This window comes from Panicum virgatum, chromosome 3N, assembly GCF_016808335.1.
Source record: "Panicum virgatum strain AP13 chromosome 3N, P.virgatum_v5, whole genome shotgun sequence".
Lineage (NCBI taxonomy): Eukaryota > Viridiplantae > Streptophyta > Magnoliopsida > Poales > Poaceae > Panicum > Panicum virgatum.
This window is the reverse complement of record NC_053147.1, coordinates 29,771,345-29,796,288: the sequence shown is the minus strand read 5'-3', so window position 1 is coordinate 29,796,288 and position 24,944 is coordinate 29,771,345. Positions and strand designations below refer to the sequence as shown.

Genomic DNA, 24,944 nt, shown 5'->3' with positions numbered 1-24,944 from the left:
GTATAGCAGTACAGGAAAACAGATGAAGTAGCTAACGTTTCTTTTTTTGGCAAGTTTAAAAAAATCCCCATACTTTATTTTTTTGGGAGCATGCCACGAAAACACTGCTACAGCTGGTAGCCATCTGAACAGCACGAGCACACGACATATGCAAACAGCATGAAGAAAGCGCAGGACGCCATGCCACCATATGCCACTGTGCAACTTCCAGTCACTTGTGGGAGATGAGGCAACGCCCAGGCACCCAGCCCACATCGAGCCGCCAATTAAGTAAAGATACAAGGCCACTATCAATTAAATTAATGTTCAGGTCCGAACCTGTACAATGGTATATATGATACACTGAAACCAAAAAAAAGGCGTCAGGCACATAATTATACATGTAAACCAAATAAAAAAAAACCTAGGTAGTGGTTATCAACTCTATTTCACTATTGCTGTCTCTTTCCATTCCCGGGTTTATCAACACGAAATACACCCCTCCAGGCTAGCGACAATAACTATGTGCAACTTGCAACTCCACTGCAGGTTGAGATCTTACTAAATTTGAAATGCTGCAAAATGGATGGGTGCAAGAAATCAGGTATGGGGTCAAAAGAATACCACAAGCCTATGAATAAAAGCCATTAGGAGCCTCTGTCAATGAGGGGGCATCATCGAGAACGATATCAGCAGGGTCCCCGATCCAAAGTCTATCCCTCAACCAAAATTTGATCCTCAGTTTTCCATTTGCATCGACACCTATAACCTCACCTTTGCTGGCATAGGTCTCCATCCCCCAACCCCACCTGGGGGATACAAGACCTGGTCGTATCCGTACTCGATCCCCTTGTCGGAAGGGCCTCACCTTCTCCACTTCCCATGCCTTGCACAACCATAATCTCTCACAGAAGCAGAAAGCAATCCAGAGCTCTCCATCATCAGCCCGGTGGACCACCCCTATGCTGTTGTGATTCACATCACCCCATTGATATGTTGGAGTCGCAATGGAGTCCTTAACCTTCACCCAGTCCCCGACACAGATTTCCTCCTCTTCCTCCACTTTCTCCACCTCTGCTGGGTCTATCAACCAAGCTCTGGCACCAGCTGGTGTGTGAATCCTTAGTTTCCCATCGGCATCAATAGATGAGATCGTCCCTATACTCGAATGATTGTGATTAGACCAACCGAATCTTGGCTGGCGTATATAACCTCTGATTCGAACACGCTGCCCAACAACAAACTTGCTAACTCCTTCAAGCTGGCTAGAAGGCCCTGTCCACCTTTCCTGCTCACCACAGAAAGCCACATGAATGGTTCCATCCCAAGCATCACCATGATATCCCACCCCATGCACCACACCAATGCTACCAGGTCTGAGCGATTTCCACTTATCTGCGTCGTTCCTCAGCCTAACCCACTCTCCAACCTCAAATATTTTCTCGATTTCAAGATCTGCAGGATCACCTCTCCACAATCCAGGCACACCGAAGAAGGCAACCCTAACTTCTCCATCAGCATGTACACCAGCGATTATGCCCCTAGAATCAGGATTTGCATCTCTCCATCCCCATCTAGGCTCTGAAATTCCGGCACGAAACCGAACATGCTGACCAATCTTAAAGGGCTCTACCTTCTCAATGTCTGTGTTATGAGTTAACCATTTCCCATTCCTGAAGCAACCAGCTAACTCCAAGTAACCAGAGTCCTGAATGCTGTGGACTACTGTAATGCTTATTTTGCCAATACTATTCCAGTCATAAGTAGGTCTGCTCCCAATACTCGGTTTCTGCCGGACCCAGTCTCCAACCTCAAAAGCTGAAAGCCTCTCAGCATCACCAGGAGCAACCTTCCACAAGCTTTTTCTGCCAGAAACCTTGATATTTAAAGTCCCATCCATGTCAATCCTTGCTATGGCTCCGATGGTTGCTGCAGTTTCATTCAACCATCCAAGGCGTGGCTGAGATATTGAAGGTGATACATGAACCTTTTCCCCTACCTCAAATGGCTGTGCCTTCTCCACATCTGCAACAGAACAAAGAAAAAGCTTGCTTCTGAAGCAGAAAGCAATACCAGCATCCCCATCATCTTGTAGACTATGCACTATTCCAATACTATTACGAGTCACATCCTCCCATCCATATTTGGGTGAAGGTACCGTTGCTTTGACTCTAACCCAATCACCAACCTGCAAATAGAAACGGGAGATGAGGATCCAAAGAAATTGAGAACAGCGTCGGCACGAATGTTAAGAAGCTTATACCTTGAAGTTCTCAATCTTCTCCATGTCTGAGGGATCTGCCTGCCATGGTAAAGCCCGATTAGGAATATCAATGATGAGCAGACCATCACTCTCGATGTCAATTATTTTCCCCACACTGTGATGGGTCTCACCACCCCATGCATATCTGGGCTCTGCAACAGACCTCTTTACACATACTTGGTCGCCAATCTGGAAAGATTTTGCAAAATTAAGAGCATCAAACTAAGCAAAACCAGACAGGTCCCAAAATGTCACAGAAGCACAAATATATGAAAGGTTATTCCTAATTGTTGTGTAGCCATACTGAATATAGTTGGAATTGACAGAGAAATAGTGAAACTTCGATGTTATGATTGTTAAAAAGATGTATATAACCAAAAGGAAGTAAATAGAAGTGCAGATAAAAGCCACAGCAGTACCGAAGGGACTCTTAGTTGTAAAAGATTGCAAACACACAAGAACAAATGCATCATATTCACTAGTAGATAGTTCAAAAAAATGTGGATAATTCAAAAAATTACCTTGAACGGGTCAACATGTTCAACCTCCTCTGGTTCACACAACCATGGATTGGACAAGTAGCAAAGGCCCAACAGAAGACTGCTATCTGGTCTGATGGAGTATACAATACCAACACTTCCAGGAGTAATAGACTCCATGCCATGTACAGCAACCGTTAGTGAAGGACGAATTCGAACCCAGTTACCAACCTTATATTCTTCAACCCTTTCAATCTCAGCAGGATCAGCTCTCCATCCCCTAGAAGCTCCTGGGAAACCAACCCTCAAGATTCCATCATCGTCAACACAGAGAACCGTCCCGATACTATCTCGTGACTGACCACGCCATCCAAATCTGACAAGAGGATATTTAACAGTGAACAAAAATGACAATTTCACATGGCAAACAGCTATATACTACAGTTTTTTTTTTCAGACGCTTCACACATGATTAAGTTAGCACAATGGTAGTGAACGTGCCATAGAAATCAATCTCAGATGAATGATTACGCCAATATCATTAGCATGCAAGTGTTATAAACTTCACTGTTTGCAGTAGGAAGAAAGTGCAACTTCAGTTTTTGTAACAGATAGAAGCAAAGCACCATTTGTGGGGTATCATCACTTGAACGGCATAGCATCAATGAAGAGCTGAATGCATCAGTTTAAATTTTTTTCAACAGCTGAATATAACCAGAACAGAGACTGACAAGTCTCGTGCAAGTTTTGTTTGACACAGAACTGCAAGTTGCTAGCATGATCATTGATCAGTGTCTGTAAAACCTAGCATGCCAGATTGAATAAGTACATAAAGCATTAGGGAATCTATCTGCTGGTACGATCATGGCCTTCTTTTTACAGTTACTGACAGATGACACATGCTATATCTTCAGTCCAGTATACCTATATATATATACACACACACACACACACACACACACACACACACACACACACACACACACACACACACACACACACACTACAGGCCTTTGCTAATTTGGTAATTTCAGCCTCCAGATAAATCATAAAGTGATTCACAAGTTTTGGGACAGACTAATAATCTCAGTGTTCAGCAAATAAGGAAAAAAAACATGTTAACATAATAGGCATTGCTTTATTCACTTCACAGTGTGAGGTTTCAGCCACACAGGGTGTAGCATAAAAAATATGAAGAAATAAACTTTGATTTACCTAGGTTCTGAAACATCTGGCTTGAGCTGCACATGTTGGCCCCTATTTAATGGAATGACTTTGATAACTTCACTTGTCAAAACACGTGCTTCTCCAGTACAAAATGACACAACAAGGTGGTCATTGTCTACAATAGACTGGACAAAACCAATGCTTCTGGGTCCTGCACCTTGCCATCCAAAAGCTGGCGAAGTTACATTTCTTCTAAATTTCACCCAATCCGCAACCTCATATCTGATTACAGCATAAAGCAAATTACTAAGACAATTTGCAAATAGCATGACTGAGTTCCTCTTTACTTGCCATCCTAGAATGTGCTGAGTCAACTTTTCCAAATTATATTTCTTGAATTGTCATCAAAACTCAAAAATATGTGAATATCATAGGTTGCATAACATTTTTTTTGTAACATATAATTAGGAAAGGCAACGGTCAACATTGTATATTGCAGGCTGTTAGCCAAATCAGCGTTTAAAATAAACGGAGGTAGTATTGAAGATGCCCAGCTAGAACTTAACTCTACAGCACTTGAACATATTGCAAAAATGCAAATAAAAAAGAGTGGATTTCATGAAACTATGTTGATCAAACTGTCACAAACCTGACACTTCTACGAAAACTTTACATAAGACCCATGCATCTTTTGACAAACATATTAAAGAAAAATATAAACAAATTACAATTCCATACAGCTACCTCTGACCAATTGGGCCCTGCTGTAAGTGATACGTGGTAATACTCAATGTCACGTGGACCAGAAAAATCATCATATAACCTGCTGGCTGACAAGACAGATTTGTGGGGTGGAGCAGACACCCTTACTACCCTTTGGTGTCATGCGGATGACAGCAAATTGTTTGACCCACAAAATAGCTCCATCTTAGCCTCATTGCAAACAGCCAAACAGAAATAACTGTATAGCACACACAGATGGGCCTACCAGTTGGTCAGAGTATGTCGTCTACAATGAAAACTTGCTAAAAGTACAGTTTGATTGTATTTTCGCGAAATTTACTCAAAAAGCAACGCAGCACAAGTTCCTTACATGGTTGGGGAGAGATGAACTCCTTTATCTTCAAGTGTTTCCATCAATTCTTCATAAATCCATTCTCGTGGAAGCCTCTCAAGAAAATCTCTTAGTGTCCAGCCTCTGTAATTTATAGGGATATTGTTTGACTTGTTAGCATATAAACCATGGAACTTCTTCATTCGCACAACAAAAATTCAAACAGCATCGCAATGAGAAGGTTTCAAATAAAAGAAAATGTTAAGCAACAATCATATTTCATTTCATGATGCTTGCTGTTTCCTTTGGCAACACTTTTTTTGGATAGTTGATTTCCTTATAAGTTCCTTACCGGTGGTTTCTCACATCAACAGCTGGTGATGGCTGTTGTAGCATTTGAACAATCCAAGTCAGGTTTTCACGTATCATTTTTGCTGCATCAGCAGCTATGTGAAAAGCATTGTCACCATCATCATCCTGATAAACCAAATAGCACAACAATTAAATATATAAAAATAATTTGGTTCTGACATAGCATAGCGGTAGTCCCAGGTTGTGTAAAATGTTAAAGGTGCACCAAAAATGGTATAAACAATCAGTCCTGTGTAACATAACTACAGACCTAAAAAGGTTCAATATAACCGAAAAAAAATGAAATGAAAGAAACCAGACAGAAGACCAACATTAAGGTCTTCATAGAAAAAGGTCTCAGTACATCCAAATTCTTTTTTGGGTGGTCATAGCACCAATCATCTTGACTTCTGAGCAGATCACCAATGAACATCATTGAGTAATTTAGGAGGTCCAACTGATTTTGCAGGTTGGTTATTACTTTAGCAGCTAAACATTTTCTAAGCATCCATATGCCCACTACTAAGATGATCCATTTTAGTCTGGAGATCATTAGATCATGAATAGCCTATTTCTAACACTTAAACGTGGTCTTATAGTTATAGTCTTGTGCTCTTGAGAACACTTCAGGAATTGGAGGTATGTATCATTAATAATCATCTAGCCATAGTGCTGGAACCCAGTGGTTGAATACTTGATTGGGATGAAATGGGATAATGCAGTTGATCTTTATATGTCTCTAGGGTGCAGGAGGAGTAGGAACTTCATGAAGCCCAATATTTGTTGACACATATCATTGAGAAGTTGGCACATTTAGTTTCAGACAAATCAGTACATTTGAAACAGAGCATCTCCTAATAGCCAGGTTTATTTGAGAACACTGGTTAGAGGCTGCAAAACTACTTCAAGTCACCTCCTACCTTTATAGAGGCTGATGTAACCCAATTGTTTGGGATGAATTGTATCCCTTACAATTTTCTTTCCTTTTGTTTTTTTTATCCAGTAAACTGTCTTTTGTACAATTGATTTCATTTTAAATGTATTAGCTAGGTCTTCCAGAACCAATATCAGCCAAAAAATTAACATATATGTGATTGGCTGGATGCAAGAAATAGCACAGTATTGAGTTGCATGCACCGACAGTTCAACCCAAAAGCTTTAGCTGATAGGAAGAGGTGGGCAATTCACTTATATTCCAACACTCCCCCTCACGTGGAGGCTCCCTCAGGCCTCAGACGTGGAATAGGAGCGAGCAACAATTATTTTATTTAATTGCGCTAACCAGGATTCGAACTCGAGACCTCTGGCTTTGATACCATATTGAGTTGCATGCACCGACCAGTTCAACCCAAAAGCTTAAGCTGATGGGGAGAGGTGGGCAATTCACTTATATTCCAACACACAGCAAAAACAAATTCCACTACAAATACCTATGCAAAAATAGGACACAATGCCAACTGACCATGAAAACCATAGCATTTGAGTAGATTATAATCACGGAACCACATTACATTTATAAAGGATATCAAAAAGTAAATGTGACATACAGTAATGTCATCCATACATTTTATAGGTTTATGGTATATTTTAAGTTCCTACTCAAACTCCGCACTAGATAAAAACATATGGTGCCAAGAACAGAAAACGCAAAGAACATAAACTTAGTTCAGTACAAAGTAAATCATAAATAAGTGAATCAGAATTATTACAAGGAGGTTAAGCACAACTCCCAATCAGTAGCACTACTGTATATTTCCTAATATTGACTTGCACAAGAGTATTTTATTCGACTTAACTTCCAAAATTACCCAGTGCTATGTACAAAAAATATATGAAAAATGGCAGCAAGACAGCAAACCTGTATGTTGCAGTTTGCTCCAGCTGCCAAAAGCAAGCCAACGCACGAGTTTGCACCTCTGTTAAGGGCAACATGGAGTGGGGTTGTATTTTGAGCATTTCTTATATTTACATCAATTCCTGCTTCCAGTATGATCTGCCATTAGAAAGATAACGCAAACAAGTCTCATTATCATATGTAAGCAGAAACAGAAGAGAAGAGTAGGGGAAAATCAAGTCACCAGATGGCCTTTAGCCCTTTACCTTAACCAGCTCCACATCATCAATCATTGCTGCAGTATGTAGTGCAGTTCTGCAGTGTGGATCATCTTGTGCTGTAGGATCAGCACCAGCTGCGAGCAAAATTCTTACTAACTCTCTACCCTCTGGCAAATGTAAGTCAATAGTAGTATTAGAACAAATCAAGATTTGCAGTAGACAAAAGAACAGGATTGTTCAAAGATCCTAGACCTGATGGAACTGTAAAAACAGATTATCCCATGGTGTTATAACCAAACATAGAACTATAAAAGTATGTCGTTGTATCTGCCAAATGTAATAGAAGCAAAACCATAAATTACCTTTCTCGTGCTCCTTTTTAAGAGCAGCTGCCATGCACAAAGCTGTCCCAACAGGGCTGGGTACATCAATCGCTTCTGCTATCTCCTCTAAAGATGCAACTTCAACCCATCTTCTTACCACAGCCGTGTTCCATGTTTCGATACATAGATGCAATGGCCTATTCATCATAAGTGAAATGTCACTAAAAGGAAATAACTAGACAGATAAAACATGTGAATGGAAAGATTTAATGGAGCCATAGCTTAAATGAGTTTTTTTTAACAAAGTTAAGTGGCAGATGAGCAATAAAAAACATGATAATAGAAGCTGATTCTCTAGGTTGGCCCTTCCACTAGGCAATTTCTTACGTTTTATGGTGAGAATTTGGTACGCCCATCGATCTGCAGCCTCCGTTTTCCAGTATGACAATAGCACAATCAGTATATCTCCTGGCCACAGCAATATGCAGAACAGATTCACCTTCTCCATCTACTGCATTAGGATCAGCTCCGGCGATCAGCAGCTCCTGCATACACATAAACAATCTAGAAATAGGAACCAGCAAGATCAAACAGTATGAGATGAGCATGATGACATACTTGCATGCACTCCGGTTGACCATGATGGGCACAGACATGGGCAAGGGTAGGACCCAGGCCTTCTCTAAGCCTAGAATTGATACTAGCAGACCTGCCTACAAGTGCACGAACACATTGAGGAGAGCCAGCAGCCAGAGCAAAAACTATAGGAGGGTCTTCATCCTTGTCTAATATGTCTACATTCTCTTGGTAAGCCACAATAGCTTCCACAAGCTCTGCTGAGCCTCGGCGGCATGCTAAATGTAAGGCAGCGTGCCCATCTGTATTTTGTGCTTCTAAGAGAGAACGAATTAAACTACCATTTCTCTCTGACGCGGCCTTTGCAAGTAGATCCCTGGTATTTACAAAAGGTTTAGTGTGAAACAGTATACAATGTATTTACAACTATACAAGTTTTGCCAAGGACAAACCTAACACCAGCAGCATCTCCTTCACATACAAGATGATGTAAGGCATTTGGATTATCATGAACCATCTCAAGGATGGAGGTTGTTGGAGGTTCTATGCCATTGGGCAAGCTTTCATTTGTGAAATCACTGCAGACACAAGTAACTACGTCAAAACTTAAGTTGGGAAAATGTGCGTTTCTAGTTGAAGATGAAAGAATCTTTTTAGGAATAATTAACTTGAATATATTTCACTATTTGCTGCTACACTTTAGGGTAAGGTTCTCCAAAGCTTTTAGCTTCCATGTATTCTCACAATAAGTAATACAAAGGCAGATAAAGAAATTACTTCTCAGGGCTAGCAGGTGGGCTCCGTGGTATGTCCAGAAGATGTCGGAGAAAAGTTTTTAGCATGTCCTGGAAGGATGGTCTTCTTGAAGCTCGGAACTGCAAACAATCACCAATCATCTTCCACAACTCCCCAGGAAGTCCTACACCTACTACTCTTGAATATTGAGGTGGTGGCTTCTTCTCTTTCACAACAGACTTACAGATTTCCTCTGCACTTAGCCCAGCCCATCTGCATTTCAAGAACATCTAACCACACCATTCACAAAACATTAAGGATAACAAATTAAATACCATGCCACTTACGGTACAGCACCAGTACACATTTCCACAAGTGTGCAACCGAAACTCCATGCATCTGACTCTGGTGATATGCCATTTGCACTATCCCAAAACATATTCAATGACTTCTTCAATGGTCCCCATGCCTCTGGAGCTGTATAATTGGGGCTAAGCAGTGTAGCATCAATACCAGCACTGGAGTCATCAGGTACTCTCCTACTAGTAAGGTTCTTCAGAATTGCTGAAAGACCATAATCTGAAACGACAGCATGTCCACTTGCATCCAAAAGAATGTTCAATGGCTTTATGCTCATACAAACAATACCCGCCGCATGGAGTTCTGCTACACCACGGGCAATATCTGCTCCATACCTGCAACGTCAGGTACATGAAAAGAAATCATTAGTGGTTCCACATTGTTGAATAACAAAAGGATAATCGATCACAGCAACACTGGTTAAGAATGCCAGGAATTGTTAAAATGTAGTGCACAGTGACAACAAAATAGACTTATTCACAAAGCTCAGACTCTCATTCAAAGGCAGAAGAAATTAAAAAAAATGAATGTCACTGCAATATAACTAATTCTACAAATTTTCCATGCACTCAGCATGAAAAATAAAATCAACAGGTAGCTTCAGTATATACTTGGGGGACTCTGTTGCTTACTCAGAGACAGAGCTCACTGGGTATTAAAATGCTACAAGTTTCAGCATATTATATTCATATGATTTTGTCCATCAGCCTCTGTTCTCAAGGCGGTAAGGCGGACGCCTAGCAAGGTGGGGCGGCTGGGCGCCTAGGCGAGCAAGGCGCAAATTGGTGGACGGTGCATGGACGCCTAGGCGACGCCTTGAGAACAGAGCCATCAGCTGTTGATAGATTATAAAAGCTTTCATCAAATGTACCACAGCAATACTGCATACTCAGAACAAGTTTACACAGTTAGCTTGACAGTATAAGAATGAAGTTGAACCCAAGATGGTTTCGCTAGAACCATAAAACACCACCGTAGGGTTTCTTTTTAGCCTACCCCAATTTGTTTGTGTTTAAAAGGCTCTTGGTGTTGTTGTTTTTCGTTCTGCCACTATAGCTTTTTGAGACAAATTGTCAGCAAAGATAACTCAACTAGCTTAGGACATTAACTAATCTTCCACAATTTTGACCAGTGATATAAGGCACCCTGATTTCGAGTACCAGAGTATCACTACCACACTGTTATGTTGATTATGAACTTTCACAGTTTAAATGTACTCTGAATCAAAAAATGCTCTTAGTGCTCTAGGAAAGTGATATAGGACAGGCTTCCATATTAGGGGAAAAGTAATGAATTGGCATGTAATGACATGCAATTAAGTATTGCCAAAACTAAACTACGATATAGTTATCACCTGATAAACAGTTAGCTGTATAGAAACTCTTGAAACATGAACTGTTGTTAATATGGATGCATCCAAACAGGCAATCACCATGACATATTGGTTGAACTGCCCTTGCTAACATATAGGAGTGTAGGAAAGGTAAGATGCGTATAATGCGGTCGATGTATTGCTTGAACCCCTTGGGCGGTATATATAGAGTACATGGCTTGGAGGGCAAGTAGCCTCTCCTAGAGATAAGGAAGGTTATCCCAGGATTACAATCAATCCTAAACTAACCATATCTGGAGTTGCCTAATATACTCTAACATCCCCCCACAGTCGTAGCGGTAGCAACACGAACGGACAGACTGGAGAACAATGTAGATATCCCCCCGCAATCGGAATGTCGATGCGAATGCTTCGACTGGAGCAGCTCATGCAGATGATAGTCCCTTAGTGCCGAAGTAGCCGAGGTCGAGGTGGACGTGGTCGAAGCCATGGAGGAGGGCGCGGGTCCAAAGCGTCGTCGAGGTGCCTGAGTAGACAAGCTCAGCAGCTTCTAGCCGAGGGCAGCAGCAGGACGGTGAGCGGCGGATGGCGATGGTAGACCAGGCAGCTGAAAAGCGCACGGGGGTCTTCTCCAATGTTCTCCAGTCTGACCGTTCGTGTTGCTACCGCTACGGCTGCGGGGGGATGTTAGAGTATATTAGGCAACTCCAGATATGGTAGTTTAGGATTGATGTAATCCCGTGATAGCCTTCCTTATCTCTAGGGGAGGTGCCTTGCCCTCCAAGTCTTGTACTCCTATATATACCGCCCAAGGGGCTCATTGCAATACATCGACCGCATTATACGCATCCTATTTTCCTACAAGGAGGAAATCCAACAACAGTCAAAATACAGAAATGGCCTCCTTTGCGCAGAAATATAACATAGAATCTTTGAATTGAAGTTAGAGCTGACAATGATGGTCTCATTGGTGGGAGTTTTGCTTCAGGGCTTCCATTCAAAAGACCATATCAGTCTGGTGGAGAAATGTTAAATGTGCCAGTGCCTAATGTTGCTGGGAATATCATGGCACTTCATGAGTTGTGCATTATTATAGAAATTTTACTCATAAGAATGCAAGCCATAGGGACTTTAACGTCCTCGGCTTATACAAACATTGTAGTCATTCTGTGAACTGATAATAGACAAAACTGAAGCTGCACAGCTTAGCAACTTGATGGTAATTGACCCAGCAAATAAATGGCAATCCAAGTTATGTAACTCACAAAATATGTTGCACAGAGATATTATGATGACCATTAGTCGTGATCAAGTTTACCTTCTTTGAAATCCTTACACTATAACACAACTAATAGAAGACAAAAGCAAACAAAGAAGCTAGCAGCACTCATCGAGCCATTTTTTTGACACGTAGCCACATCAAAGACCCAATGAGATCGAACTGTGCGACGCCATTATTCAAGAGGCTACTTTACATGTCATTAATCAAGCTACCACAATTTGACACCTTTAGTGAATGTTGTAGCAACGCATGCTTCATACTGAGTAGAAGGTTCAAAAGCTCATCTGAACATGTGTATAAACAACGTGATGTTGCAATGTCATCCATATTTGCAGCACTGCCATTTCCAGCAAGGCAGCTAACAATGGTAAGACCTGCAGCAGAAATAAACTACTCAATGCTACTAAATATTCAAGTTCAGATGCAATGCCACACCTGAGAATCTGCTCCAGCGTGAGGCGTCCACCATTCTGCCGCATCTCCGCCTGCACAGACCCCACATATCGATCCATCACGAAGCAGACGTGGCCACCGACCCTGACGGCGCCATGGAAGGTGCACACATTCCGACACCATGTGGAGGCACGCCTCAGCCGCTCCACCTCCTCTTGAACCCCCTCGAGCCCGTCTCCTGCAGCCACGGGCACCCTCTTCACCGCCACCTGATGCTTGCACCGCTTGGCCTCGCCACCGCCGCGACGGGACAGCGTGCCGGCCCACACCTCCTGCCCGACGGGCCCGGGAGGGCCGCTCCCGATGCGGCGCGCGAGCTTGAGGTCCGGGTGCGAGGCGAGGTCGAACGAGCTGCATCCGGGCGGCGCGGCAGCGGGCGCGGACGCGGGGCGGCGGCTGGGGCGCGCGAAGAAGTCGTCCTCGTCGTCAGAGCCGTCGGAGGATGACCCCGAGTCGGAGTGGAGGAAGGAGGGGGACGAGGGGGACGCGGAGAGGAGCGAGAGGATTGGGAAGTTCTTCCGCAGCGCGGAGACGGAGTTGCCGACGGCGGTCAGGTGGCGGCACCGCGGGCACGGCAGCGTGGCGCCGGGGGCGGCCGCGAGCATGCGGGAGAGGCACGCGCGGCAGAAGCCGTGGCCGCAGTGGAGGAGCAGCGGCGTCCGCTCGTCCTCGTCGTACCGGACGTTGCACAGCGAGCAGCACGGCACCCGCATCGCGCCCGGCGCCGATGGGTCCCGGGCGGCCCGGCGCTGTGCCCTAGGGCGCGGGGTGGGGGAGGAAGCTGCAAGGCGAGGAGAAGGGGGTAGATCTGGGCGTCGGGGTGGGGGGTTTGGGGAGGGAGACGGGCGAGGAGCGTGGGATTTTCTGAGAGGAATGGCAGAAGGGGGGTTGGTGGTGATGCGGTGGAGCCTGCTGGGGAGGGACGACAAGCAAGCGCGGCGCGTTGCCTGCTTCCTGCTCCTCTCCCTGCCCTGCCCGCCTTTTCCTGCGCTCGGAATGGAGGTGCGGCGCTGCCGCGTGTGTTCGGCGGTGGTGGTGACTGCTGACGGTTCTCATGAGTAAGTAAGCTCATTCCGGGCCTTCAGCATAGTGTCGCCCAGAAGAAAAAAAAGTTTGTAACCTCCTGGGAAACACGGCGGGAACACGCCATTATTAGTTTCTTAATAAAAAATTATGTCAAACAATAGTAGTACGAATATGATTATAACTCTACTAATATATGATATATATATATAGGGTCTAAAACTAACACCAAACGCACAAAACACATAAGAAATTGGCCTTGTTTGGTTTAGGGGATGGAAAAAAATTCCTGGTAAATTTTTCATGTGTTTGGTTGGAAGAGTTGGAAATTTGGGCCTACGGGGTGGGGTCATAGATGTGTGCATGTAGCAATTTTTGACTTTGCATGCAATTTTCCTAACTAAACATGTGGGAATGTTTCCATGAAATTTTTTTCACAACGTAACCAAACAGGCCCTATCTCGAATGTCACACCATCACACCGTAATTAACACTGGCAACTTTTTTTAAAATGTTGCCAATATGTACAAGAGTAAAATGCACCAGAGGTCCACCAACTTGTAAGAGTGTGTCTTTTATGTCTACGAACTCCAAAAATGTACAAGAGTAAAATGTTTTAGTGTATTTATTTCATACTGTAGATGTTAATGCAGGAAGTATGAGCTTTATATTTGCTATAAAGCCGGATTGGACAAGAACTTGGTACTACAACAATTTTGCAAGCACGATTCCATTTATCCATTGTTCTGGAAACAATTAACATAATGTTTGCAGCAAAATTATTTTTCCTGTCGATTATGTATGTGATGTGTTACATGAAATTAGAAAACAATTAGAATTTTTAAAATGAAAATAGCAGGAGTTCTACCTTTTATATTAGTTAATTAAGAAGAAAAAAATTAACAAAACACACCGCGGACTCAACCATTGAACAAGACCACAAGCCAGACATCACATTGTGGGGGTGAAATTAGAATGTTTAACTTGCACTCAGTTCATCATGAGATAGTATACGATGAGATTCCTTTTATTGCCATTACAACTCATGTGAGGAAAAAACTTGGAATTTGCTAAAATAATGACATACTTGTATTTAAAAATGGTTATCGGTGTAACAACTAAGTGCAACCTCAATAGTTCTCTATTTCTCTTTCTCATCTTTGTTCTTTTGGAAAAAAATCCTCTCCAATAGTTTTCTATTCCAATTCTCCGCCTCCTAACAATTGGCCTATTTTCTATCTTTGTGCTAAAAAATAAACACCACATTGTGACTCCCAATCCCTTTTTCAAGTGAAGTACATGAAACTCTTAGGAATGGTCTATTTTTTTCCTCCCCATACTATTTTGGGAGTTTGAAAAAATCATAATTTGGAGAATTAAAAATGGGTAACTTAACAAGCTTTTTATTTAGCATGTCAAACTGGCTAGTCTTCATTTGGATCTAGACGAGGGGACACACACACTGCCCGTCGATCTGGTCCGATGAACCCTATTCCAGTCCAGGGGGTTTCTTTCGCTCCCTGCCGTGTCGGATCCCACTACAACCCTTCTCCGTTCCGCCTCCGACCAGGCCCGAAAGGAAAAGCCTTCCCGGCCGCCCCGCCCCCGCCGCGCTCGCCATGGACTTCTCTGAACAGGACGTCGACGTCTTCGGCGAGGACTACGACGTCCAAGACGGTGGCGCTGAGGCTGAGGCCGACGGTGGCGGCGACTCGTCGGGCTCCTCCTCCCCGTCCTCATCCTCATCGTCCTCCGCCGCCGCGTCCTCCTCATCCTCCAGTGGCGGCTCAAGCCTCAGCGACGGCGCTGGCGTGGAGGGTGAGGACGGCGCCGACGAGGGGGATGGCGAGGACGGCGCCGATTCGTCCAACCTCGTGGGGACGAGGGGCACCGGCGCCGCTGACTACCGGGACGACGAGAGGGGGGAGGATGGGGACGAGGAGGTAGAGGAAGAGAGGGATTTGTTCGGCTCCGACAACGAGGATTACGTCAGAACCCCCGCGCGCAGCCTGTACCTAGTCCCAGGTCCGTCTCTCGTCAGTACTAAGTTGGTTGCCAATGCCCTAGGGCCAGTTTCTAGATTGAATAGTAGTAGCTTCTGTCTTTGGTTTCAGAATTAGCTACGAAACCGCTACAGAACCTTACCAACTTTCTCGAATGGTTTTGTTTTGACTTTTGAGTTGGTTGCCCGCAGGGTTTAGTGAGGTAGGGTAGACTTTTATAGATTGTAGAATTTTCATACTTTAGGAATTAGGATACATAACAATGAATTTCACCTTACATTATTGTTTTATTATTGTTCTCTTTCTCTCCCTTTCGGCTTCCACTTTCCTTAGGCATAGTGTGGCGGTTGTTTCAGCTGTGGCATGCAGGTTCACCATCGTCTTCCGGCTGATGGTTCGTAATCTTTCGCGTGCTGCAAAATATTTTAAATTACGGCAGCATGAATGTAAAATTGTTGAGGAGGATACTGGAACAACCACATTTTGAATTCGGACCATTTAGTCAAAAAAGGATTTGCCTCAAAATTGGAGAGTAGTTTGTTGGGATTGGGAAGGTTGCATCTAAGCTGTTTTCATTTCCATTGAGAAAACTGTAAATTATGTCTCTGAAGAATGTAATGAACACTTACAGCTTTTGGCAATGCATCTTTGTGTTGAAAGCATCCTGAAAAGTTAATAATCATTTCATTTGTGCTATTATGCTGACAATGGTATAGCGCACGTCTGACAAAAGCTTCCTATGTAACAACTCAATATCTACCATGTCAACATCCATTCAACCTACCAATATTTTCATGTGATGAATGGCCGGATTATTTTCATGGCCACGATACTTGATATTTTGGGGGCTTGGTGCAACTGCTTTTATAAGCTTGGATGGATTTAGGTTGAAAGATTGGAGTATTAATACTTTATTTCATTATGGGTATTTTTTTGCAGTGCTTCCTGCAATTCGGAACACTAATAATCATTCTCGAGGAGGCTTTGGAGGACGAGGTGGCAGAGGTCCACCACTTCTTCCGAGACCAGGAGGTCATCCAGGGCGACATAACTTTGGCTATGGTAGATTCGGGAATGGGCGCAATGTCGAAGGTTTGGTTTCAGATCTGAAGCTTAATAAGAGCGAAGAAACATTGTCTAGAAAAGCTGTTGCTTTTCAGGAGGTGTGTATAGTATTATCATGTTCATTTCATCTTCTGATTGTTACTCATCTCTGTGGAGTCATGTTTGCTGCTCATGCAGCCTTCCGAGATCGCATGCTTAAGCCGCGTTGAAGGTGGAGGTGTGTTCTTTGATGATCGCAGCTTGGTAAGATCCTGGAGTAGCATTGATTTCTCTTTTCAGTAAATATCAAAAGTTTTGTCTGTGTTTTTACTTTTTCTGTTATATTGGATTATATACTAACATCCTTCTGTTCTCTAGAGGCTCTTCAAACGTGAAATTTGTGACTATGTCGGTGCAGATCTCAATAAAGGATTCGAGTCATTTATAGAGAAGAAAGGTAGATTCTTTCTTGAGCTCATGTTTTTCTTTGCTACATCCTAGTTGATATTTACAATTACAACTCTTATCTTAGTATATAGTGTATGAATCTGTTTCTGTCAATGCCTGAAAATTCTTTTTCAATTATTATGATATATAACTTACATTGATGGACCACTTAGGGCATATACACTGTAGTAACATAGAGAATGTAAGTAGAAGATGTTTAGTAGATAAAGGGAGAGAAAACCTCAGTTTCAATTTTTCCTTTTGTATTCTACATAAGGATGAAAAGAAGTAATTCTGCTATTGAGAGTTAGTCTTTCTTTTTTTAAAAAAAAAATATTTGCATCTGAGGGTGTTTTGTCATGATGGACTTGGTTCAATGTCAGATTTGGGTTCTGAAGGATTTGGCGATCTTCTCGCATGCATAAGAAGTACGAACATAATTCTTCAGAATAATATACATTTTGTGGTAATGTCACATTAATGCCAATCTTCATTTGTTACCTTACTAAATTTCTTAGTCCTGCTGATAATTTGTGCTCTTCTTGCAGACATACCGCAATAATCTTAACAAGGTATGGTGCATACTATCTAAAACTTTTTTGCCTCCTTTTTGTTACTTGCATTTTTAGTGACTTTTTACTAAAACATTGCCGGTATGATGCTTCGGGTGCAAATTATCTGAGGACCACAATTTTTTTGTATCACTATTCTAGTACAAACTGTCTAAAAGTTCTTCATCCTTCACCCCATTTTGTTATTTTGTTACTTATTACATTTCTATTGACTTTTTTACTAAAACATTGCTGGTATGACCATATTTTTTTGTGCCTTGTTTTAGTTTCTAGTCACTCTGCAACACAACATTTTTCTGTGACTTTTTATGCGCTTTTATTCTGAAAGACGAATATAACAACTTTGTCATCAGATATTGGCCACTGCTTACCTAAGAGAACCATGGAAGATGGGCGTTCACAAAAGAAGGGGTGTTGTATACCTTGATGTTCATAAGCTCCCTGAAAGACCAAAAAGTGAGGTGGAGCGTAGGAGGTGATTTCTCTCCCCCTTTCCTTCCTATTTTGTCCCCTTGCATGATAAAAGGTTCAGTAACGAAGAAGTTAATCAAATTTTAGTATATATATATGCTAAAATACAAATTAAATTTACTTTTTATAATTCAAAATTTTGTCCTGGCCAATCTTAATTTCACGATGCTGATTTAATTTGTTGCCATATTTTCGCATGCAGTCCAGTAAGATATAATTAATTGTCTAAAGTGTTAATACTTGGTGGGAAATTTGGACATTTGGGAAGATATAACTTCAAATCTTTGACCATTCCTTTTAAAATCAGGTGTTACATAGTAGTAGGACTGCAATATTATGTGAATACTTCCAATTAGATGGTTTTGACCTTGTTGGTCAGATTGTACTATTTTATAAAGTGTGATCACATTGATTTTAGAGGGCCATTTAAAAAGGGTGGAGGGAACGATTTAGTAATCCGAGCATTGGAGATTGGGACAAGGTGAGAAATTTCAAAAAAAAAAAAGGTTTACCATGGGCTAAAAAAACTTAGCTTTTCTTTCTGAACTCTTGCTTGAACCGAATTTGAAACTTTGTTGCTTGAAAGTAATAAAATCAGGGGTGATAGCCTGGAGTGAGAAAAAAAGATGAGCTGCAAAAGTAGCTTATGTGCATTCTAGTTTGATCGACCAGCATTGTTTAAGAAACCAAGTATAAACTTCTAAGATATTTATACACATTCAATGGTGGTTGTTTTGTCTGTCAATGTACCGCACGAGTAGCTTAATAGTGGCATATTGATATTTCTGATGATGCGTTCTAAAAAACTCTTCCGGTGGGGGAAAGACCGCCCCCACGGGATTGCACTAAGGAGAAACCTCAGCCAAATCGACCGAGAAAACCCCTGAACCCCGGCTTCACCCCTATAGGGCTGCACCCTAACCTAGGCCGACGACGTCCAACTAGGTTAGCGTTAGCGACCACTGCAACGTGGGAGGAGGGTCCAAACCAACCACAGGTGCCACAGGCCGGCGCCCTACCACTACTTTTTGGGTTGCCAGCAAGGGGATTTTTTTTTGCTGCCACCAGGATTTGAACCCTAGTTGGTGTCTTTCTCAACTGTGAAGCTTACTAATACACTTCAGGAATGTTGGCCTGATGATGCGTTCTAATTCCTTGATAACATGGAAAGAACCCAAACTACACTAATATACTGATGATCCGGCACTTTCTCCTCTTATATTCGATTCTCAGATGTTATTGGGGCTATTCTTTTGAAAACCTTGCCACTGAGAACTCCTTCAGTGAGGATGGAGGAGGTATTGATGCAAATGTAGAGTATTGTTCTGTAATAAAGACAAAATTGGGTGCCCATCGCATTATTATGGGTGCTGAGATGGACTGCTGTGATGCAACTGATGATGGCAGGCGGTTCTATGTGGAGTTGAAAACAAGCAGAGAGGTTTGTTTTCCATGAATTCCCAAGTTATGCTACCACATTTTTTTAATTAAGATTTTATCATTGAGCTTGATGTGCAGCTGGAGTACCACACAGTGGAAGCATATGAGAAAGAAAAGCTACTTAGGTTTTGGGTATTTTACTCATCTTGTTCTTTCCCCTGTAAGCTAGTTAGGTTCCAGAGTCTACTGCTTGTTCTTTATTGCTGTTTGTATTAGGTAATTTGAATTGTTTTCAAAATTATCTATTCATTTTCTTATTCAATTATTTTTGGTGTGGAATTTTATTTTGGATATTGATTGCTTTTCTTGAAAATGTGTTTCTTTATTATGTTTGATACTCAATATTTCTTTAACCTTTTTATGTAATGACATGAAGTATGGAGTGTAAGATGATAATATAGAAATCCCATTACAAGTCTGTCGACTAATACTTTTCAGCAATTAGCATATTATTTTCATAAGTTCCTAATATCTTGAAACATCACCACTTCTCAAAACATTGCAGATTCAATCATTCCTGGCGGGTGTTCCTTATGTTGTTGTGGGATTCAGGTATTATTCACCTTTTATCATGTTTTCCTCTATATTATAACGAGATTCTGCCATTCTGGTCTTCTGAGCTTTGTCACTTGCCATTGTGCATTTAAATCTGACTGCTGAAGTTAATCTTGTTGATATGATTATAAAGCAAAATATGTTGCTAATGGTTGCATTGGGTCTTAATGGCTCTATTCTTATAGGTACTAATTATTAATCTGCAATTCCTCACTGCTCTGCACGACTGTCTTATCTATACTACTTTAGAAGTACTCTATGCTATAAAGGCGCAGGCATCCACAAACTAAATGAATGGCCCACAGGTCTCATATGGTTGATGGTTAACCATCCATATATTTAGGAACCATGCCCTGGACTAGGAAGGCAATTAATTTCATAACTAACAACATGAGGGAAAAATTCTTTTTTCCTAAACAACACACTGACAAATTCTTTTTCAATTCTAGCGTTCCTATTGGCGTTCCCTGTGTACAACGTCAAGGTTTTGCACATGTGTGCCATGTGTCCAACTGCTAGTAGCCTAGTACAAGTAGTTGCAACTATCATTATTTATTACTGCTCAATTGGATGCCTTGCTAGTTTTTTTGTTCTGTGTCTAACACATTGTTTGTCATAAGAAGACTAAATTTCTTGCCTGCTATAAGTTTTGAAACACCCAAATTCTAATGCTATCATGTGGGCCTAATGCTTCCAATGGGATACCTAAATTTCTTTTGGCCTGTAGGAATGATGCTGGCATACTCGTGCGAACAGAAAGACTAAGAACCAAAGATATTACACAAAAGGTGAAGGCAAAGAACTACTGGCAGGTACGCTGAATAATGTTTCTATAATTTATTGGTAGTGGAGGAACTGCTGGTAGTGTAGCAATTAGGAGGCGTGTAAATATTCTATGCGTTCAGGAGACTAAATGGAAGGGCCAGAAGGCGAAGGAGGTTGAGGATACTGGCTTCAAGCTTTGGTACACGGGAGCAACTCCGGGTAGGAATGGTGTAGGCATCTTGATTGATAGGAGCATTAAGGATGGAGTCGTAGAGGTTAGAAGGCAAGGCGACCGGATTATCCTAATCCGGTTGGTAGTTGGAGATTCGGTTTTGAATGTGATCAGTGCCTATGCCCCTCAGGTAGGTCTTAGTGAGAGCACCAAGATGCAGTTCTGGGAAGATCTAGATAGCATGGTTAGTACCGTGCCTACCAGCGAGAAATTCTTCATAGGAGATCTCAACGGCCATGTGGGTGCGACTAATGTAGGGTTCGAGCGAGTGCACGTGGGTTTTGGGTACGGTAGCAGGAGTCAAGAGGGGGAGGATGTGTTGAACTTCGCGTTAGCCTACGACTTGTTGATAGCGAATGCCGTGTTTAAGAAGAGGGAATCCTATCTTGTGACATTTCGTAGTGGACAACACTCGAGCCAGATCGACTTTATCCTTGCTAGGAGGGAGGATAGACGTGATTGCTTAGATTGTAAGGTGATACCTGGGGAGTGTGTTGTCCCTCAACACAAGCTTGTGGTGGCGGACTTTCGTCTTCGGGTACGTGTCCACCGGGACAAATGTGCCAAGATTGCGAGAACAAAGTGGTGGAAGCTTAAAGGGGAAGCGGCACAAGCGTTTAAGGAAAGGATGCTAGGTGAGGGGCCTTGGGAAGAAGGAGAAAACGCAGATGACATGTGGCTAAAGATGGCAACATGTGTTCGGAAGGTGGCCTCAGAGGTGTTTGGCGTGAGTAGGGGAGGCAAACAGGAGGGGAAAGACACCTGGTGGTGGAATGACGAGGTGCAAAGGGCTATTAAGGAGGAGTGTTTCAAGCGCCTCCACCTTGACAAGAGTGCAGCCAACATCGAGGGCTATAAATTAGCGAAGAGGGTTGCAAAGCGAGCTGTGAATGTAGCAAAGGGTAAGACGTATGATGACCTGTATCAGCGGCTAGGCACGAAAGAAGGGGAGAATGGCATTTATAGGATGGTTAGGATCCGCGAGCGGAAGACAAGGGACATCAACCAAATCAAATGCATTAAGGATGGGACAGATCGACTGCTAGTGAAGGATGAGGAGATCATGGATAGATGGAGAGAGTACTTCGACAAGTTGTTTAATGGGGAGAGTGAGGGCCCTACCCTTGAGTTAGATGATTCTTTTGACGATACCAACAGACGTTTTGTGAGGAGAATTCAGGAGGTAGAGATCGGGGAGGCTTTGAAGAGGATGAAGGGAGGTAAATCGATGGGCCCTGATGGTATCCCCATTGAGGTGTGGAGATACCTAGGAGATAGAGCAATAGTATGGTTAACTAAGCTTTTTAATCTCATTTTTCGGTCAAACAAGATGCCGGAAGAATGGAGGAGAAGTATATTAGTACCTATCTTAAAAAACAAGGGTGATGTTCAAAGTTGTACTAACTACCGTGAGATTAAGCTGATGAGCTATACGATGAAGCTTTGGGAGAGGGTTATCGAGCATCGCCTAAGAAGAGTGATAAGTGTGACCCAAAACCAATTTGGGTTCATGCCTAGAAGGTCAACCATGGAGGCGATTTTTTTAATACGACAATTGATGGAGAGATATAGGGAACAGAAGAAGGACTTGCACATGGTCTTCATTGACCTTGAGAAGGCATATGACAAATTACCGAGAAATGTCATGTGGGGGGCCTTGGAGAAGCACAAAGTCCCAACTAAGTACATTACTCTCATTAAGGATATGTATAAGGATGCGACGACGTCTGTCCGGACATGTGATGGCAACACCACTGACTTTCCTATTAACATAGGCCTACACCAGGGGTCAGCATTGAGCCCTTATTTATTTGCTTTAGTGATGGATGAGGTCACAAGGGATTTACAAGGTGAGATTCCTTGGTGTATGCTCTTTGCTGATGATGTGGTGCTAGTTGACGAGAGTAGGGCAGTGGTTAATAGGAAGTTAGAGCTGTGGAGACGCACGTTAGAGTCGAAAGAGTTCAGACTTAGTAGGACCAAGACCGAGTACATGATATGCGATTTCAGCGCGACTAGGCATGAGGGGGGAGACGTTAGTCTAGATGGACAAGTGGTGGTCCAGAAGGATACTTTTCGGTATTTAGGATCGGTGCTACAAAAGGATGGCGACATTGATGAAGATGTTAGGCATAGAATTTCAGCTGGCTGGTGGAAATGGCGGCAAGCTTCTGGCATCCTTTGTGACAAGAGGGTGCCACAAAAGTTAAAAGGCAAATTCTATAGGACAGCAATTCGTCCGGCGATGCTATACGGTGCTGAATGTTGGCATACAAAAAGGCGACATGTCCAACAACTGAGTGTAGCAGAGATGCGGATGTTGCGGTGGTTTTGCGGGCACACAAGGAGGGATAAAGTCCGGAACGAAGTTATTCGGGATAGGGTCGGAGTGGCACCAATTGAGGAGAAACTTACCCAGCATCGGATGAGATGGTTTGGACATGTCCAACGAAGGCCTCCTGAGGCGCCGGTGCGTAATGGGGTTCTTGAGCGGGTCGATAATGTAAAGAGGGGTAGAGGTAGACCTAAACTGACGTGGGATGAGTCGGTTAAGAGAGACCTTAAGGATTGGAATATCTCTAAAGAGATAGCTTTGGATAGGAGCGCTTGGAGACTAGCTATCAATGTGCCTGAACCTTGAATTTATTTCTTTCGGGTTTCATCTCTAGTCTACCTCAATTTGCTTGGGAAAAAAGGCTATGTTGTTGTTGTATTGGTAGTGGAGGAATCTGGCAATGTCGAACTAATTCATGAATCATCTAATGTATAAACGGTAAAAGTAATGCACTCAATTTTCTGGCACACTTCCCTATTTTAAGCACTGTTTGAAATTGACGGTGAAAAACTTTTGTGGTAAGTTCAGAATCCAATGGTTTCCTCCAGATTAGATATGATTGGAGCAAATGCGATTTGCAGTTACTTTCTTGCATTCAAATTTTAACATGTCTTCGAATAGTTGTACTAATCTCCCTGTACTTAGGGTGGTGTTTGCCTGGCCTTTGCTGACGAGGTCTTATGCTGGCTGTATGGGACTGTCAAAGAGAGTAAGAGTTTCTTCACCTTTTTAATAAGTTGCACTTTCACCTGGCAACTTTTAATATTGTTCTTGTGTTCATAATGTTGTCATCTCAGTTGGCACTCATGTAGTTGTTTACCCCATTTCTTGCAGATGAAGACTATGTTCTGCAATTTGTACATCCATTTAATCGCTTGGAACTTCTACGTGCCCAGTCTCCCTGCCCTGAAGCCATAACTTTGCATGTGCAGCAACTTTCAGGTGCAGCAGACTAGATTCTATTATAGACATCTGCGGTGACAACTGCCTTGGAGAAAGTTCCATGGGCTCCAATTCTATCAGCCGAGCCAGAATTGTTGAGCTGACAACTTACTCTAACCCAATCAGCAAGCGAGATGAGCTGATGCATCATGAGCTAATGGCATCGATCACCGGGAGCAGCTACATCCATGGTGCACTTTCTGAGTGGCCAAAGAGATTTTGAACCCATCATAGATTGTATTTTGATTGTAACAAAATGGTATAAAACTAGACAGACGAAGAGCTATAACACTATGCTACTGGTTCGAGCGATCAATCATGTAAACTGTACCATTGATGAGATGAATGATGAACATGCAAATTGTTATAGTTGTTGCAAGTTACATGTAAACAGAACTTATTCGTACACTAGACTTGAAATAACAAATTTTCATTAGGCGAATAGAATGGTGCATGGATGTCACCTATGGTTTAATGCTTCACACGCTCATTGAATTTTGACATCAAACCTGCTGTGGTACGCGAGAAATTTGGATATTTGAGATCGAATATGTGCACCTCACTTGTTTTGACATTAAATTCGCAAGTTGTTCACACTCAAAAATGTCAGATCGAGGTAGACCTCTTTGCTTAACCGGTCAGACTGGTCTGGTCAAAGTTCTCAAAATGCGAAATGGACTTTACCATTGCATAGATCTCGTCGAG

General features: G+C 42.5%; 2 protein-coding genes across 5 annotated transcripts; one reads left to right on the top strand and one right to left on the bottom strand.

The window, feature by feature from the left end:
- Positions 1–266: 266 nt before the first annotated feature.
- On the bottom strand, positions 267–13,299 carry LOC120665608 (E3 ubiquitin-protein ligase KEG-like). 3 transcript variants are annotated; one of them, XM_039945204.1, is made up of 15 exons: positions 12,393–13,299; positions 9,330–9,677; positions 9,025–9,255; positions 8,700–8,825; positions 8,290–8,623; positions 8,059–8,216; positions 7,711–7,868; positions 7,394–7,515; positions 7,152–7,286; positions 5,295–5,419; positions 4,982–5,086; positions 3,937–4,170; positions 2,764–3,097; positions 2,243–2,431; positions 267–2,167 (listed from the first exon to the last, which is right to left on the bottom strand). In XM_039945204.1, exons 1-15 carry the CDS (start codon positions 13,121–13,123, stop codon positions 611–613), a joined length of 4,887 nt encoding a protein of 1,628 aa, XP_039801138.1. In that variant the 5' UTR covers positions 13,124–13,299; the 3' UTR covers positions 267–610. The 3 variants fall into 3 exon arrangements, with proteins under 3 accessions (XP_039801138.1, XP_039801140.1, XP_039801139.1); XM_039945206.1 differs by lacking the exon at positions 12,393–13,299 and adding an exon at positions 12,183–12,347; XM_039945205.1 differs by lacking the exon at positions 12,393–13,299 and adding an exon at positions 10,697–10,801.
- A 1,637-nt stretch (positions 13,300–14,936) lies between these two features.
- LOC120665607 (NAD-capped RNA hydrolase DXO1-like) lies at positions 14,937–24,683 on the top strand. 2 transcript variants are annotated; one of them, XM_039945201.1, is made up of 13 exons: positions 14,967–15,458; positions 16,376–16,599; positions 16,679–16,744; positions 16,859–16,937; positions 17,311–17,393; positions 17,476–17,499; positions 17,853–17,974; positions 19,204–19,411; positions 19,489–19,542; positions 19,916–19,962; positions 20,693–20,777; positions 23,943–24,006; positions 24,132–24,683. In XM_039945201.1, exons 1-13 carry the CDS (start codon positions 15,053–15,055, stop codon positions 24,251–24,253), a joined length of 1,584 nt encoding a protein of 527 aa, XP_039801135.1. In that variant the 5' UTR covers positions 14,967–15,052; the 3' UTR covers positions 24,254–24,683. The 2 variants fall into 2 exon arrangements, with proteins under 2 accessions (XP_039801136.1, XP_039801135.1); XM_039945202.1 differs by lacking the exons at positions 23,943–24,006; positions 24,132–24,683 and adding an exon at positions 23,679–23,918 and having other exon boundaries at positions 14,937–15,458; positions 20,693–20,808.
- The last annotated feature ends 261 nt before the right edge of the window (positions 24,684–24,944 follow it).

Bases quoted from the DNA above. Each gene is read 5' to 3' on its own strand.
- LOC120665607 (XM_039945201.1), top strand. From the start codon at position 15,053: ATGGACTTCTCTGAACAGGACGTCGACGTCTTCGGCGAGGACTACGAC. The intron at 15,459-16,375 runs GTCCGTCTCTCG...ATTTTTTTGCAG, and splicing joins CAGCCTGTACCTAGTCCCAG to TGCTTCCTGCAATTCGGAAC. The intron at 16,938-17,310 runs GTAGATTCTTTC...GTTCAATGTCAG, and splicing joins GTCATTTATAGAGAAGAAAG to ATTTGGGTTCTGAAGGATTT.
- LOC120665608 (XM_039945204.1), bottom strand. From the start codon at position 13,123: ATGCGGGTGCCGTGCTGCTCGCTGTGCAACGTCCGGTACGACGAGGAC. The intron at 8,624-8,699 runs GTTTGTCCTTGG...TGTAAATACCAG, and splicing joins GGAGATGCTGCTGGTGTTAG to GGATCTACTTGCAAAGGCCG. The intron at 8,217-8,289 runs GTATGTCATCAT...ATGTGTATGCAG, and splicing joins GTCAACCGGAGTGCATGCAA to GAGCTGCTGATCGCCGGAGC.